Here is a 15,097-nt window from a genome sequence, read left to right as displayed (position 1 = left end):
GTATTTAGGGTGAGTAAAGAAGAGCAGTTGGTATCGATCCAACACCAAATAAATACCAGTTTGAAGTATATTTGTTTATTTTCCCCAAAATATTAATTTAATAGAATTCATTGGGTTGCATACACAACTTAAATATAGAAACATAGTATTAATCATATTGTGCTAGTATAGATCCAATGCAATCAATATCTGGATCAATCAGCCCATTAATGAGAGCTTAGACAGAGGCTTTACAACAGTGTAAAGTTCTGCTTGTTGTATTTTACACATCACTGTGAGGATTGCTTTAAAGATAAAGAAGTGCTGAGATAAACTTTATAAAAGTAAAACTTCCATCATACCTAATTCCAGGTTCATACTTTTTTCTTTAAGTTTACTAGAGAAACTTTGTGTGATTCATAATTCAAAATAATCCTCTTTTATCTTCTACTGGGCCTTTCTTCTGATTGGTATGGATGATCTGCTTTACATGACATCATGTAGATCCAGGAGAAGAAAAAACTGCCTGGGACCTTGGCTCACATGGACTGCTTGCACACCTTATTCTAAAGTCATGTTTTATGTACCTCCATTCACCATAACGTTCAGTGTATAACAAAGATGAGCACAAACATAATAGGTCTTGTTTATTCAAGCTGTGTTGTACAGGTTGTGTGTTTTGGCTTCTGTAGCACACTAATTTCCTAACTTTTGGTATAATTAAACTTTATCCAGTCTTATGCAACTGTGATGACATGTGTCACTACAGCAGGTCCTCAGTGGGTTTTTTAAGTAGGTTGGTTAGTCATTTCTGTACTAAAAAACATGTTTTATTCTAAGACCTTAACTCACCAGTTTTTTTTAATATTCATCCATTTTCTTGACTGCTTATCCTATCCCACCTTTCACCCCATCACAGCTGGACTGGTCAACAGACTGTTGCCGGGCAAACAGAGAAATAGACAACCATTTACATGTACAGCTAATTTAGAATCAACCTGACAGGCATGTGTTTGAATTGTGGGAAGAAGTCTGCGAGAACCCACACAGAACATGTCCTCGAACCCAGGACTTGCTTGCTGTGTGGTGTCAGTGCTAACCCCCACACCACTGGGTCATCTTTAATTTTATATGTAATATTAACACTATATGTAATAGTATTTATCCATCCATCCATCCATCCATCCATCTTCTTCCGCTTTATCCGGGGGCAGCAGCCTAAGCAGAGAAGCCCAGACCTCCCTCTCCCCAGCCACCTCCTCTGGCTTATCTGGGGGAACACCAAGGCCAGGCCAGCCGACAGATATAATCTCTCCAGCGTGTCCTGGGTCTGTCCCGGGGCCTCCTCCCGGTGGGACATGCCTGGAACACCTCACCCAGGTGGCGCCCAGGTGGCATCCTTGTCAGATGCCCGAACCACCTCAGCTGGCTCCTTTTGATGTGGAGGAGCACATCACTCTCTACGGCTCTACTCTGAGCCCCTCCCGGATGGCTGAACTTCTCACCCTATCTCGGGATAGGCCAGCCACCCTTTGGAGGAAGCTCATTTCCGCCGCTTGTACCCGCGATCTCGTTCTTTCGGTCACTACCCACAGCTCGTGGCCCTAGGTAAGGGTAGGGGCGTATAGTATTTATTTTAGTTCTATTTTCTTCTCTGTTCTGCAACTCATACAGACCTCATTAAAAGAGATTGAAGGCTAAAAGGCTCCAGAGTGTCGCTTAGTGCATTCTGCAACAGGTTATAAAGAAACCATCCATCTGTTTTCATAATCGCTTGCTGTCAGTGTGAAATTCCCATTAACCTCTGCCCTAACGGTTATAGTTTTCAAGTACCAGCAGCTTTTCAGAGGTTGATTAACCTGCAAAATATGCCTGAAACAGATGCCGAATGACCTGCCTGCTGATTTTATTCAGTGCTGTCTTACAGAGCTAAACCAAGCGTGTTTTACACTCAAAAAAATGAATGAGGTGGATTGTTCAGTGTATATTAATTATTTATTTTCATTTTACTTAAAATATATGTTTTTGTTAAGTTAACATATGTTTTTCTAATCAAGTCTACGTAATTGTGTCTATTATTCAACGTACATAATACTAATGTGTTACTTGATCGCATAACATTTAAGTTAAGTCAATGAGGATCGATATACCTTGTATATCCACAAGGTGGCAGTAATGCAAAAACAGTTGTAATGAAACCGCGCAGAACAAGAAGGTTTCACGGCTTGTGCCTGCTCATGCGCAAGACTTCAAATTTAACTGAAAAAGGCTGTTTTGGCGCCAAGCTGCTGTTTCTTTGAGAGGTAAGACCACTTTTTTCTTTGACTATGTTGTGTAGTATCTATATGTCCAGCATGGTTATATTTTGCGTTTGTCTTACAAGACATGTTATATCGTTTGCGTGTGCTTGTTTTACATTAGTTTTACTGGGTCCTGGACATGCTTATTTTGTGGACTGTGTAAGAAACATTTTTATTGTTTTTTGTTTTATTAAGGGATTAGCTACAGGGGTTCATGGGGTTATTCTTTCAAGGGGTTATTTTTCCATTTGCTTTCTTGGGATTCCTTTTCTGTAATCCGAGAGTCGGAAATATCGAATAGGATAGCAAGGATAGCATAAAGTGACATTTAAAATCCAAAAAGTCAAGGGCGAAAGCCACTGTGACACCATTGTTCTGCTCTATCAGTAATCTGTATTATGTAAAAATGGTCTGTAAATACAGCATGTTTCCTAGCGGAGTTATACATATCAATGTAGTTATAAATTACAGTTTGTGAAAGTACACACTTAATTTTTTTAATAAAATTATTCAAGACATATGAGTGGACAGACAATGGAGGTCGACAGACCTGGTGATAATTGCTTCTATAGAAAGTTAGCACATGGCAGTGTCAATCTCTTGCTTTTCTTCTGAGTAGTATTTTATTTAGTTGTAATTCAAACAATAATTTGCTTCTTGAAATTAAGTAATGAATTTCTTGTTTTACTTTATAAATCTCAGATCCTGCCTTTACCTGCTCCCTCCTATACTGATGTGGTGTATGTGGTACTGCTGAGCTTGTATGTGGTATGTGAACTGTTATACTTTTAAAAACAAAACTGTTTTATAAGTTAAGTTTTCTTTTGTGACCCATCCCATGCCCCTGTTATTTCGTCTCCACATCTGAACCATGGTAAAGGTTGCAGTTCAAGGGCCTGAGGCATGAAATTCTTTTCAGATCAGCTGTGATCAATATTTTTTGGAACTTGATAAATAACAATAAAAGCTGTAATGGCTCCATTAGCATTTTGTGTAAATGTTTGTGTTAAAATTATAGCTTTAATGAGGTCTTTCTACATTAGTTTTAGTTTGTATATGTGTACATATAGTATGTATATTTACAGTACAGTATGTTGTGTTTGTTGACATATTTTCAGGTGGAAGCAGAATATGTGAGGATTACTACTGCTGCACATGTTCCAAGGCTTTTTACACAACTTGACCAATACACTGACCAGCTCATAAAAGTCTTCAAGAAAAAAGGAGGCGTTGCAGGGAAGAAAATTAGACAAACTTTGGCCCCAGCCACACAGGTGCGTTATTCTGTTGGTAGCAAAATATTATGGCTAATAAGATCATTTTCAAATTTAAACAGCTAGTGTATGGTAGCTGCACAGTGCACTTACATTTATATTAAGCAAGACAAAGTTTGGTACTCAAAACGTTGGAAAATTTAAATTACCTAAACATATGTAAAATCTGATCCCTTGATTTAGGTTAAACCAGAAGTGAATGTTTTTATGTTATGTTTTGAATGCAAAAAAGATGATGTATTAGTTTGTCTTTACCTCCATTATGGACATATATAATGTGGTGGAAACCCTGCCCAACAGGTTAACTATTCATGTCCATGTGATGATTAGTTGGTCTTGTGTACATGTCTATCTGTGCAGTGGCTATGTCATTCATTTTGCGTATAATGTGAGTTTCTGTCATCCTTAGGGCTGCTCGATTATGGCAAAAATGATAATCACGATTATTTTCACTGAAATTGAGATCACGATTATTTGACGATATTTATTTAACCCTTTAAGACCTACTATAGAACCAAGTCCACCAGAGCTTATATTATTTTTATTTATTTTTTTTACATGCTGTAGTGCCATTTGTGGGAGCATTTCAAGTTGCTATACATCAATACAACTGTTATAGCCCATATTTTAATAATATGTATGCATTAAGTCCATAGTAATTACATAAATTGCAAAAAAGTGCAATAAACTACAAAAAAAAATTGAAAATCGCTTTTGTTTTGTTTACATATATTTCTACTTGGAGAAGTTTAAGAGGTTTATCCCTCAAAACTTTAAATACAATAATGTTGCAAAAAATAGTTTCCCACCACAGGAAATTTATTTTGAATGTCTTCATAGTTTTATTTTGGAGATACAGCAATTTTTATATACTGCAGGAAAAACAAAAAACAATCCTATGATGCAAATTTGCAAAGAAAACAGCATGTGCATCATTTCACTGTGGGAAGTGTTACGAACAGCTGATAGGAACGGCGAAGCGTGTTTCTGGAATATTATGTTTTTGTTCCTGCAAGCGCTTTTTATGCAATTTTTGCAAAGCTATATGTGGAACGAAACCGTGACCGAGGACAAGCTGATGGCATCAGATGTAAGTACAACTCCTCCGGTTTCATATGCAAAACAAATTATTGCGCTAGCTTACACGGTTCAGGTTCTACAGGGATTTAAAAATAGTTACGCAAAACGGAGCGTGCTGCTCTGACCGGCTTTAAAGGGTTAACAATGACTTTAAAAAATAATATAAAATAGTGTGCAACACCACTGAAGTTTTTTTTTTTTTTTTTTTTTTTTTTAACTCTTTTCAACCAACGGCAGTCACTCTCCAAATAACTTCTGCTTAGCTTTCCGAGCTTCCCTCGGGTCCTCTTAATCAGCGGTCTCCAACCTTTTTTGCGCCACGGACGGTTTATGCCCGACAATATTTTCACGGACCGGCCTTTAAGGTGTCGCGGATAAATGAGGGAGGGGCTAATAATCGGCTCAGTCATTTTTAATGATCGTTGAAAGCCCAGATCGTAATCGTGATTAAAATTCGATTAATTGAGCAGCCCTAGTCATCCTAAAGTATTTCTGTTTTCTCTTCCTGTATCTCTGCCACTCTCTACAGAAGGAAACCATTGAAAAGGGGAGGGAGTGTGTCCTCAGGGCACTACCTTTTTACCTGAATGAAGACTCAAGCATCCTCTTCAAAGAATAATTGGTTGGTAATTTTAGTTTAGTTTTTTATCTGTATTAAACCAAATTTTGAATAACTAATGTTGTTGCATGTTGTAATGTTGTTGTTGTTGTAATTTGCATGGAACCTGTTTAAATGTTTTGGGAAATCTTCTTGTATACCCAAACTATTTATATTTATCGTTGAATCTGTAGTCTGAAATAGTGGCGCACTGGGGTGCATGTTCCTAATATTGTGTTTACGTCATTAAAGGGTAGCTTTGGCCCTTTTTCTTTCTTTTTTTTAAAACTGGATGCCGTTTTTCTATGTTTTTGTGTCTAAGCTACAGCTGTTCAGAGGGAGCTGGAACAAATTACCCTTGCTATCTTTACCATCGAAAGAGCTGATGCCAGCACTCCTCCAGCCGATGTGGGTATAACCATCTAGTGTGTCCTGCATGACCTGGAAGACCTGGCCTCTGCATGTGCACTCTTAATGGGTGGGATATATGCACTGAATCTCAGTTAACCTCAAGACTGAAAGCTAAGAGACAATCAAAAGTATTGAGATTTAAAGGATTTAATTGAGAGATGATACTGCACCAGAAATGTTGAAGGGTGGTGTGTATATTAGCGTTCAAGGCATATTGTTATGAGGTGGAAATATGTTCATATTCAGTTTGTGTTACATTGTGTGCATTGTAAAGGTAATTGCAATACATACTAAAAATAAGGGTAAGTTAGGAGGTTGATCTGATATCCCCGTGTTGGTGTTGTTCCCAGATCATCATACTAAATGTTGTTCCAGGATCAACATTGCAAGTGACCAATCAGAATGTTGTGACGTCATACTTTTGCGACTTCGGGAAAAACCGGCGTAAAACAAAAAACTGTACTTAAGCTGCGTGAAACCGCCTCTGTCCGCTGATCAACTGACCCTAACCCTAACCCTTTAATAAACAGTAAGCAGAATTGATATTGTCCTTGCAACATTGGAATTTCATAAATGCACGAATGGCTTGGAATAGAATAACGTCACAGCAATGTGATTGGTCACTTGCAATGTTGAACCTGGAACAACATTTTCATGATGGTCTGGGAACAACACCAACACGAGGATATCAGATCATCCAAGTTGGGAATGCAGGATGAATGTATATTTTGTGGACTTTTAAAGACGAACAATTGTTTCCATGTTAAAATGTTTACATCTGAAGTTTTTTGCCCAAACACTAGTAAAATAAATGTTGACAGTGGCAAGTGTTAAATGGTTACTGCTGTGCTGTTGCAAAAAAACTGAACGCTGACAAGCTGTTTTATTGTTAGACCATAATGTTGGCATGTTTTGTTAAAGTTTTATTTGGGATGGTGATGTAATTTTCTTTGATTGCTAATATCAGTGGACTATTTATTATTATTATTATTATTATTATTGTTGTTGTTGTTACATAATTTTTTTTTTTAAAATTGTGGCTGTTGAGGTGGACACTTCACTTTGCATTGTTAAAGGAAAGCACTTCATTGGCATTGTGTTACTGGACTGACCCTAAGCAATCATTGCAAATAGCAACTTTGCTATCCATTTTAGACACTAAAAGAAAAAAACACTCACAGACCTTACTAGCATCACATGTGCATGACTCAAGTGTCATCTTATCAATGTGTTATGTGATCTTCAATGCGTTTTTTTTTTTTCCTTCTATTTCTGGCAGATACAGACATTTAATTTAAAGTCTTGATGTTGCATCTGTCTACATACTGTTAATTACTAACCCTAATGAGCTGTTGTGTTTTATTTTGGACTGGGTTTACACAAATGCTCACTGAATGTGTTGGCAATAAAATACATTTTAAAAAATAAGTTGGATGTACTTAATTCATTTGTGTGGAACCTGTTGACAAAATAGATTTATGTAAAACTAATTAATAAAGCACAAGGTGGCTGAAAATATAATATTTGAATTAATCTAACTTAAATTTAACATTTTACTGCCACAAATAAGAAATGTGTTGAAGTAACTAATCTAAACTATCTAACCTGAAAATATATCATCTATGTTCATACAACATAACTTGATTTAGTTAGTCTTAAATATGTCTTGTTAATCTTAAGTAGTTTTTTTAAATTAGATGAACTAAAGATTTTTGCTTTAAACTAACATAATTCAATTTCGTGGAACCTGTTGACAAAATAATTTTAATTAAAGTCAACGTTTCATTTTTTTGAGTGTAGATGCAGGACTTAGTGATGCAGCAGGTTAAAGGACATGTCTTTGACAGACGGTCATTCCTGGATTTATAGTTAACTACAGTATATTAAAAAGATTTGGATTTGCTCACCTTTCAGCATCAGCATTATTTTAATTTAGGCTAAAGATCATTTTCTATCATTATATATGATCCCAGTACGACTGCTTTTGGCCTTATGACTTTCATCCTCTCAGTTTCAATTGTTTTTTTGTTTAGTTTTTTAATGTTACTTCCAACCACCTAGGTTTTATTTTGATTGCATTATAAAATCTCCACAGTGAAACGTACCTTTCTCAAACTCTGCACACGAAGCAACAAAAAGCACATTATTTAAATACCAATAAGATTTAATTGCTACAATTACATTTATACAGAAACAAACACACACTTGGTGTTAACTATACATAACGCCATATTACCTATGGGGCATGTTCAAAATTTACACCACTTATTTAAGAGCTGAGGAAACCTTTTTACAGGATTTGGTATCGACTGTTTTTAGTGATACCTGTGTCAGTTACCGAGCCGAGATGTGGGGTCACAGAAAAGTCAGAGGTCAAAGTTATATAAAGTCTCTTGAATCCAGGCTCTGCTTACATGAAAAGCTGCCAAGCTGTATGACAGAAGAATGACACACTACATTTAAAAAAAGCAACACAAAGTTTTTTTTATATGGTAATGTGCTGCCAGAGCAAGTTCAGCGTGCCGTAAGATTGATTGAGCTCCACTGCAGTGATCAAAGAGCATTCTTCAAAAATATATTCCCTCATTTGGTTTAGACAAAACGAAACCTGCCACTGCTTTACGGCTATACACAATTCACATGATCTTACTTTTGAATAATTAATCACGATCCCTCGTGTCCTGTGTGGACAGAGGCGGTGTCATCCAGTAGGACAGAAACGTTTCATCGTAGCATGAAAGCGATCGCTCAGATCAACTTTGCATCGATTTCCAACAAGGTTTCCATCCAAAGGGGTCAAGTGAATCCAAACCATGTCACAACAGCACAATAACAACATCAAAGCCACTCGATCCTCTAACTGTAGATGTGGGGAAGTCAGGTTTTTCCTTTTAATTTGCCACCTGGCATTATGAACTCAAAAGAAAACATTTCTGTGCTCCTCCCTTCCCTTCCTCATCAGCTGCAGGAGAAGACATGCACAAATGTGTTGTGCATTTTTGGTTAGCTGTACAAACATTACAACATTTGAGTTATTGAAGCTCAATCAGTCAGCAGAGCTAAAGACTTGACTTCAGACATAAACCTAAGGGAACGTATGATAACACAAAGTGACTCCGCGTGCATCAAGATTCAGTTTAACCAACACAATAAGACTGCCGCCTCTGAACATTAGAACTGCCACTCTGCAGAGCGCATCCCGTAGCCTCTTTCAGTTTCTCCTCACTTTCGCCGTTTCCTTCTCCGTCAACTCCTCCTCAGCCTCCTCTTTACGAGGTACGTGAATGTTTGTTCTGTCAGAAACTGTCCCGAGCATCTTAGCGCTGTGCTCCAGCGCCTTCGCTCGCAGCGCAGCAATACTGTTCTCCCTCAGTTCCTCTTTAGAAATCGGTGAACCGGTGTCTTTATTCTGCTTCGGCTTATCCTCCTCTATCACTTTATCCACCAATTTCTCTTGTGCCGGTGAAGCTGGTGGCGGTGTCAGGCTCTGGGCTTTTCCTGGAGACGTGTGGATATTTTCAAGAGACTTCTTGTGCATACCTGGACAGGAAAACAGTATTTTTTTAAAGAAGAGAACGGAGAAGTCACAGATGAAAGAGCTTTCCTGTTGTGATTATTTCTGTGAGTTTAACGAACGTACTGAGATGTTTGACAGTGAAGTAAAAAAAAAGGAGCGTTAAGGAATGATCCATACATAGGGGATAGATTGGCAAATAGAACCTATTATTCAATTAGAGTTACGTAACTGATTTAAACTAATCAATTGACATGAGGTGAGAGAGGAGATCTGGTCTAATCTGCCCTGATGAAGTAGGATTATCACTGTATTGACTTCTACCTTTTTAATGAGATGCTGAGGCTTTTATTGGCTCCTGATTTCAGGCAAGCTAACCCCCGTCCTCGTAGGACACAACTCAATCTCAAACACAGTCCACAAATATATAGGGTTTTTTTTTTCTTTTTGCATCAAGAGACTTTTTTTGGACAGATAACTTAAAGGCGGATTCAACCAAAATAAAAGAAGATTGTTTTAATTGTTTAGCATTTGATTTATCAGTCAAAGAAAGGAGAGTGTTAGCAGATTTCTGCAAAATGTGCTTCTGATGTGTATTTTTTTAAATGCATATCAAATGATGGAGGATGATTCATAATTAATAAGAGTTGTGAGGGAGGCGATTGACATGTAGTACCCATGGGACTCACCCAGTAACCACGGCGCGTAAGAGTCTGTGCTGCCCTCCTTGGCTGACTTGAGGATGGACTCGGGCAGCGGGATGGAATGGCGGACCATGGCTCCATACAGGCCGTACTCTGCCATCACACTGCTGCGCCCCCAGCACTTCTCCCTTTTTCTCCATTTGGCCCGACGGTTTTGAAACCACACCTGGACAGATAATTTTAAGTGGTGAGGATGTTTTATGTAATCCCTGAGATTTTTTTTAAATGTAAAATTACAAAAAATTCTGTTAGCTTATCACACAGACTTTTCTCTATTTATTCAATGGAAATGTTTGATGGATTTTTATTCTGGTTTTTAATAATAATGGATTGGATTTATATAGCACTTTTCAAGGCACCCAAAGCCCTTTACAGTGCCACTATTCATTCACTATCACATTCACACACTGGTGGAGGCAAGCTACAGTTGTAGCCACAACTGCCCTGTAAGAAATTTCACGCTCATGTGTCCTGACGAACAAGGACCTAAAGTGACTCTGGCTGAACAGCTGGAATATGTGTGTCTATGTTAGCTCTTGAAACCAGTTTTCTTAGCTAGCCTCTGCTAAACTAATCAGGAGATTGACTAGTGACTGTCAGATATAACAACTGTGCACATCATACATTTCTAGACTAGACGTTAAAATACAGGGCCTTTCTGTCATTTCATGGTTTATCTATTACTTATTTACGTTGTTATAGTATGAATGGTCTCAGAGGAGGTCTTTTTCAGTAGGAAAAGCTGTAAAACGTATGAAAATAGAGTTAAAAGTCTAAAGTTTATGTCCTTCACATATTTCTTTGGCGGGCTGATTCTAGCCCCTGGCCCTTATGTTTGGCACCCCTGTTATAAAGGCTGTTTATGCATGTGGGAGCAGAACATGTGATATCAGAAGTGGAAAATATTGTCTAGCATGCAATTAACATGTGCGTGATATGGAAACACATTTGGAGACATTCTGCAGAAATGACAAATATTGTTGCACAATGGAAAATTCTGAAGCTCTGAAAAAAATTTAAAGAGTCATTTTCCTTTAATTTCAACGTTTTGCAGCTTTTTGAACTCCTTATAATACAATTCACGTCAGAGTGCAGTAATATTTTATTTGTTGCACTGGGATATGACTGGTAGATTGGAATGAGGCTTAAAAAACATCTTCTTAAAAATGTTTTCTTTTGCACATGCACGTGTTGCACAGTATGAGTCTGAACACACAAACTGGACTTTAATTTTCAGTACAAATGTGTTGAGCCCGTGCATGCTTATCCTGTGTGTGTGTGTGTTTCTGTTTCAGGTGCCTAAATTGATTTCCACCAGGCCAGACCGTGTAATCATCTCAGCCTGCTTGTGAATATGGATGAGGAAAACAGGGGGGAAAAATGAGCATCCTAAAATGGCCGTGGATGCAGGATGAGATTGTAAGAAATGGTGTGTGGAGTGCGTGTGCCAGTGTGTGTGTGGACATGAGCATGCGTGTGTGTGTGCGTGCATGCGTTTTGCAGACCTGGAATTAAAAACGATGAAAGCTGGGTCTGGAAAGCTATTCAGGTAGATGTGACGATAACCTCCATCTCATAAAAAGATGGGCCCCAGATGAGCAATCATGCTTTTTGACAGCAGCAGTGTGAGTGTGCATGACAGCGTGTGTGTCTTTGCTTCCTGCGAGGTGACCCGAGGGGGGCAAAGAGGCTGATTGAAAAATAAGTTAATTTCCAGGCCTGGTCGATGGGAGACAGGCGCTCAAATATCACGGGAAATTAAAATGCTCGTAGCAGCCGGGCACTGGCCCCTGCTCAGCCGCTGACCTCTGCTAATTAATTTCTATGTAGTTATCATTTCATTTCAGGGCTGCGGCCTGCCTCTCCCAGGAAGAGACGTGATAAGTTCTCCTCTATTAACTAATTACAGTGTGAAGGTGAAGTGCCTGCTAATGTGAAGACCTTGTGAAGATGATGATGGAGCAGGTGACTGCTGGCTCTATCTGTCTGCTATAGTGACAGAAGATGTCACCTCTGAGGTAGTGTTCATATTGCACCAAATAGCTGAATCACCTGCCCACATTTTGATGTCAAAGACATCAAGATGTTAGCTGATGAAAACATCTTCATGTGGAAAATATAAGATATCAAATTGTGGATTTCTGCTTTCATGCAGAGACATGATCCCACCTGTATTCTGTCTTCTGGTAGCTCAGTCTTCATGGAGAGCATTTCTCTGGCATAGACGTCTGGATAGTGAGCCTCATTAAAAGCTTTCTCCAGCTCCTCCAGCTGATAGGATGTGAAAATTGTTCTGCAGGAAAAATAAAAGACCAAAAACGATTGGATGCCTTTTTAGTCTTTTTAAAATCAATCATGCTTTCAGTCTGATTAGTTATCAGTGATGATGGCTTTTCTTGTGCCTGTTCATTCATTTCACCTGGTTTTTATTTTTCAGGAAATATCTTTTTATGAAAAAATATCATAATAAAGTATTTTATTATTTTTAGTTGATATCAGCTTAGTTACATTTTTAATGTAGGCACCACTTAAAGCAGAAAATGGTGACTTCAGATTTAATCACCTATAAATATGAATATATCTTGTGTCTTGTGAATAAATACAAATACAGAAAAAAACAAAACGAAAATAAAAATATATATCCTTCATATTTTTATAAAGAAAAAAGCAACAAGAACACGTTAAAAAGAAAAGTCAAAAAGAAAATCCAGAAGGAAATCAGAAAAATCTCCTTATTCTTACGCCAAATACGGCATTAAATAAAACACCGTAAGCTCACGTGAGCTTCACCGATCATATATGACAGTCACTGTGTCTTGAAGGCCAAACCGACAAATAACGACCTAATATTTCTTTCGGGTTTTTTTGTTTGTTTGTTTTGTTTTTACCTGTGTCGTCTTTTCTTTCGTTTCTTGCTCTGACCCATAGAGGATTTGGAGAATTTCTGATCGCCGGAGGAGCTCATATCATCAGAATCTGTGGATGATTTTAAAGGTTAAAGGTTAAAAAATATTATTACTGATAACAATACTACTACTACTGCTACTACTACTAATAATAATTAGAATAACAAACTGGAGCCGATTATTTATTTAAATTATCATATTCATCTTCTTTGATGACAAATGATAAATAAATATAAAAACAACACAGATATTATAATGGAAAATTGAAAATGTGTCACATCACACCTGGAATAAAAAAAAAACCCACAGCCATGTTAAAAAAAAACTATTTTATGAATAATTTAATAATTTAATAAATATAAATACAAAGGCCTTTTCCGTTCGACCCTAACTTGCGCATTTTCAACACAACTTCTCGTTTCTTCTTTTTCTCATTTGCTTTTAGTGAGACATTTTTTCCCTGTTGCCTCACGTTGGTTCGGGGATTTGACATGACATTTTAATCTTCACATAAACTTAAATATTACAAACACTCCGACTGACTGAAACTATCCTCGTGCTTCAGCGACATGAAGTCTCACCGGAGCTGGTGGAGTGCTGCGCGTCCATTTCAGAGTCCACGCGCGTTGTCCTGTGCAGCGGCTGCAGGTGCACATTTTGCGCCTCTGACAGCACCTCCAGAAAAGCAGGCTGGCTGTAAAACGAGTGTATGCTCTCTGGTCGCAATAAGCTTACGCCGACCCCGAGGCCTCCATGTCCCAGGGCTGACCTGGCGGCCAGAATGTGCGCCCTGTGCGGCAGAGCTTCCAGCGGTCGCCTCGGTGCCGCCGGCGGCTCTATGTTTAGGCCGAGCAGCTCCTGGATCCCAAAGCCGGTGCGCCGCTGCGCAGTGGGGGCCATCTTCCAGGTTGCAGGCGGCTGTTGGTGGGCTCCCCCGTGGCTCACGCAAGTCTGTGAAGCTGATTTCTGTTTATTCTCTGAGTCTGAATGCACTGCTCCCTCCTCCCCCGTCATGATCCCACTTTTTGTTCCGCTCCCTCCAAAAAAAAGAAAAGAAAGAAAAAAAGCTAGAGTCCCCGGTGCAGTCCGCAATGTGACTCTCTCTCTTTATCTCCACTGCTCTTTTTATTCAACAGGCGGCAGCCAATCACAAGAGAGGAGAGACTGCATACTAAGTTTGTGGTTGCTCCGGAGCTTTATTATCGCACATACGGAATATATTTTCATGGATTTTCTGTAAAACAGCTACTAGCCTGGTGATGATCAATCACTACTACAGTTTAAGGAGCTGCTTTATAGACCCTCATCGGAAAAACTTTGGGTTTGAAATGACAGCGTATACTCTTTTCCCCTGTCTTACATCGAGAATAAGGCTTACTTTCACTGCAGCTCTTGGCATTTCTATGTGTGATCATCTGATCCGACTGATTGAGTTTAAACAGCCGGATTAACCCATCAAGTCCAGGAAATCAGCATCAAACGATGTCAGTATTGAAAATTACTGGCAAAATAACTAAATAACAAACAAAGAAAACAAGAATATATATGAATATAATTTAATGTAACTTAAACCTGGATAAAATTGTGCTTCTACCCTCTTTAATAAGCCCGATATTTGTGTTTGTTTTCTTAGAACAATAAGGGTATTATGAAGGCCCTAAAAGCTGTATTAATCGATAAACACTACATTTCACAAAGGAGGCCATAATTAGTTAATTCGTCCGTTAAAGACGCGAAATAATCATGCTATGAAATAGTTGTTCTGACGTGCAAATTCATCTTAATAACAGCCATGCTTTCTCATGAATTATGCCAATAATAAATAGAGGGACCAATTCTCTTTGATATAAAGAACAAAAGGAAGGAAAAAAGGAAATCTTTCATAGGTCAAATTTAAGGAAGGGCTCATAAACTCACATCTGGTCAACACCTCCTATCAATTAATCAATTAATTCATCTCCTTCTCTGATTGATCCGTTAGCAGCTCCAAGCGTCCCACATAACTCACACGGTGATTTGCATATTCTAATTAGGGTTGCGCACTAAACGTTTTGTCTTTGGTAGCGGTCTGCGCATCTGTTGATAGGTTATTAAGCCTCCCCTCCCCTCCCCTTTTTTTCTTCTGTGGAGAGCCACATGATAAAGAATACACTGTCCCAGTTCGGGGGTATTTAGGACACACCCGGATGGCAATTATAAACGAGACAAACAGCGGACCAAACGGCAGCGCACAATACAGCAACAGATTGTTTCCCAACAACACCCACCCAAGTGTCTTTTTTTTTTTTTTTAGCTTGAGGTCTGATATCACAAACCCGCGCAGTGTTTCAG

The 15,097-nt window shown here is 38.5% G+C and overlaps 1 protein-coding gene and 1 long non-coding RNA gene across 3 annotated transcripts; one reads left to right on the top strand and one right to left on the bottom strand.

Moving 5' to 3' along the window:
- Positions 1-1,938: 1,938 nt before the first annotated feature.
- On the top strand, positions 1,939-7,054 carry LOC308396469. 2 transcript variants are annotated; one of them, XR_013971570.1, is made up of 4 exons: positions 1,939-2,282; positions 2,982-3,047; positions 3,398-5,255; positions 5,554-7,054. It is a non-coding gene; the product is annotated as an uncharacterized lncRNA (long non-coding RNA). The 2 variants fall into 2 exon arrangements; XR_013971571.1 differs by lacking the exon at positions 1,939-2,282 and adding an exon at positions 2,289-2,438.
- A 751-nt stretch (positions 7,055-7,805) lies between these two features.
- LOC308396753 (visual system homeobox 2-like) lies at positions 7,806-13,850 on the bottom strand. Its single transcript, XM_080882293.1, has 5 exons — positions 13,348-13,850; positions 12,749-12,836; positions 12,030-12,153; positions 9,846-10,026; positions 7,806-9,182 (listed from the first exon to the last, which is right to left on the bottom strand). The coding sequence occupies exons 1-5, from the start codon at positions 13,778-13,780 to the stop codon at positions 8,854-8,856; spliced, it is 1,155 nt and encodes a 384-aa protein (XP_080738419.1). The 5' UTR covers positions 13,781-13,850; the 3' UTR covers positions 7,806-8,853.
- Between the last annotated feature and the right edge of the window lie 1,247 nt (positions 13,851-15,097).

The sequence above is a fragment of the Rhamphochromis sp. 'chilingali' genome, assembly GCF_963969265.1.
Source record: "Rhamphochromis sp. 'chilingali' genome assembly, chromosome: 5".
NCBI classification, from domain to species: Eukaryota; Metazoa; Chordata; class Actinopteri; order Cichliformes; family Cichlidae; genus Rhamphochromis; species Rhamphochromis sp. 'chilingali'.
This window is presented reverse-complemented; position numbering and strand designations above follow the sequence as displayed.

What these genes read in the sequence shown, in the direction of transcription:
- LOC308396753 (XM_080882293.1), bottom strand. Translation starts at nt 13,780, where the DNA reads ATGACGGGGGAGGAGGGAGCAGTGCATTCAGACTCAGAGAATAAACAG. An exon ending in CGAAAGAAAAGACGACACAG is followed by an intron (nt 12,154 to 12,748) that starts GTAAAAACAAAA and finishes TTTTTCCTGCAG; the next exon opens with AACAATTTTCACATCCTATC. An exon ending in TACCAGAAGACAGAATACAG is followed by an intron (nt 10,027 to 12,029) that starts GTGGGATCATGT and finishes TTATCTGTCCAG; the next exon opens with GTGTGGTTTCAAAACCGTCG.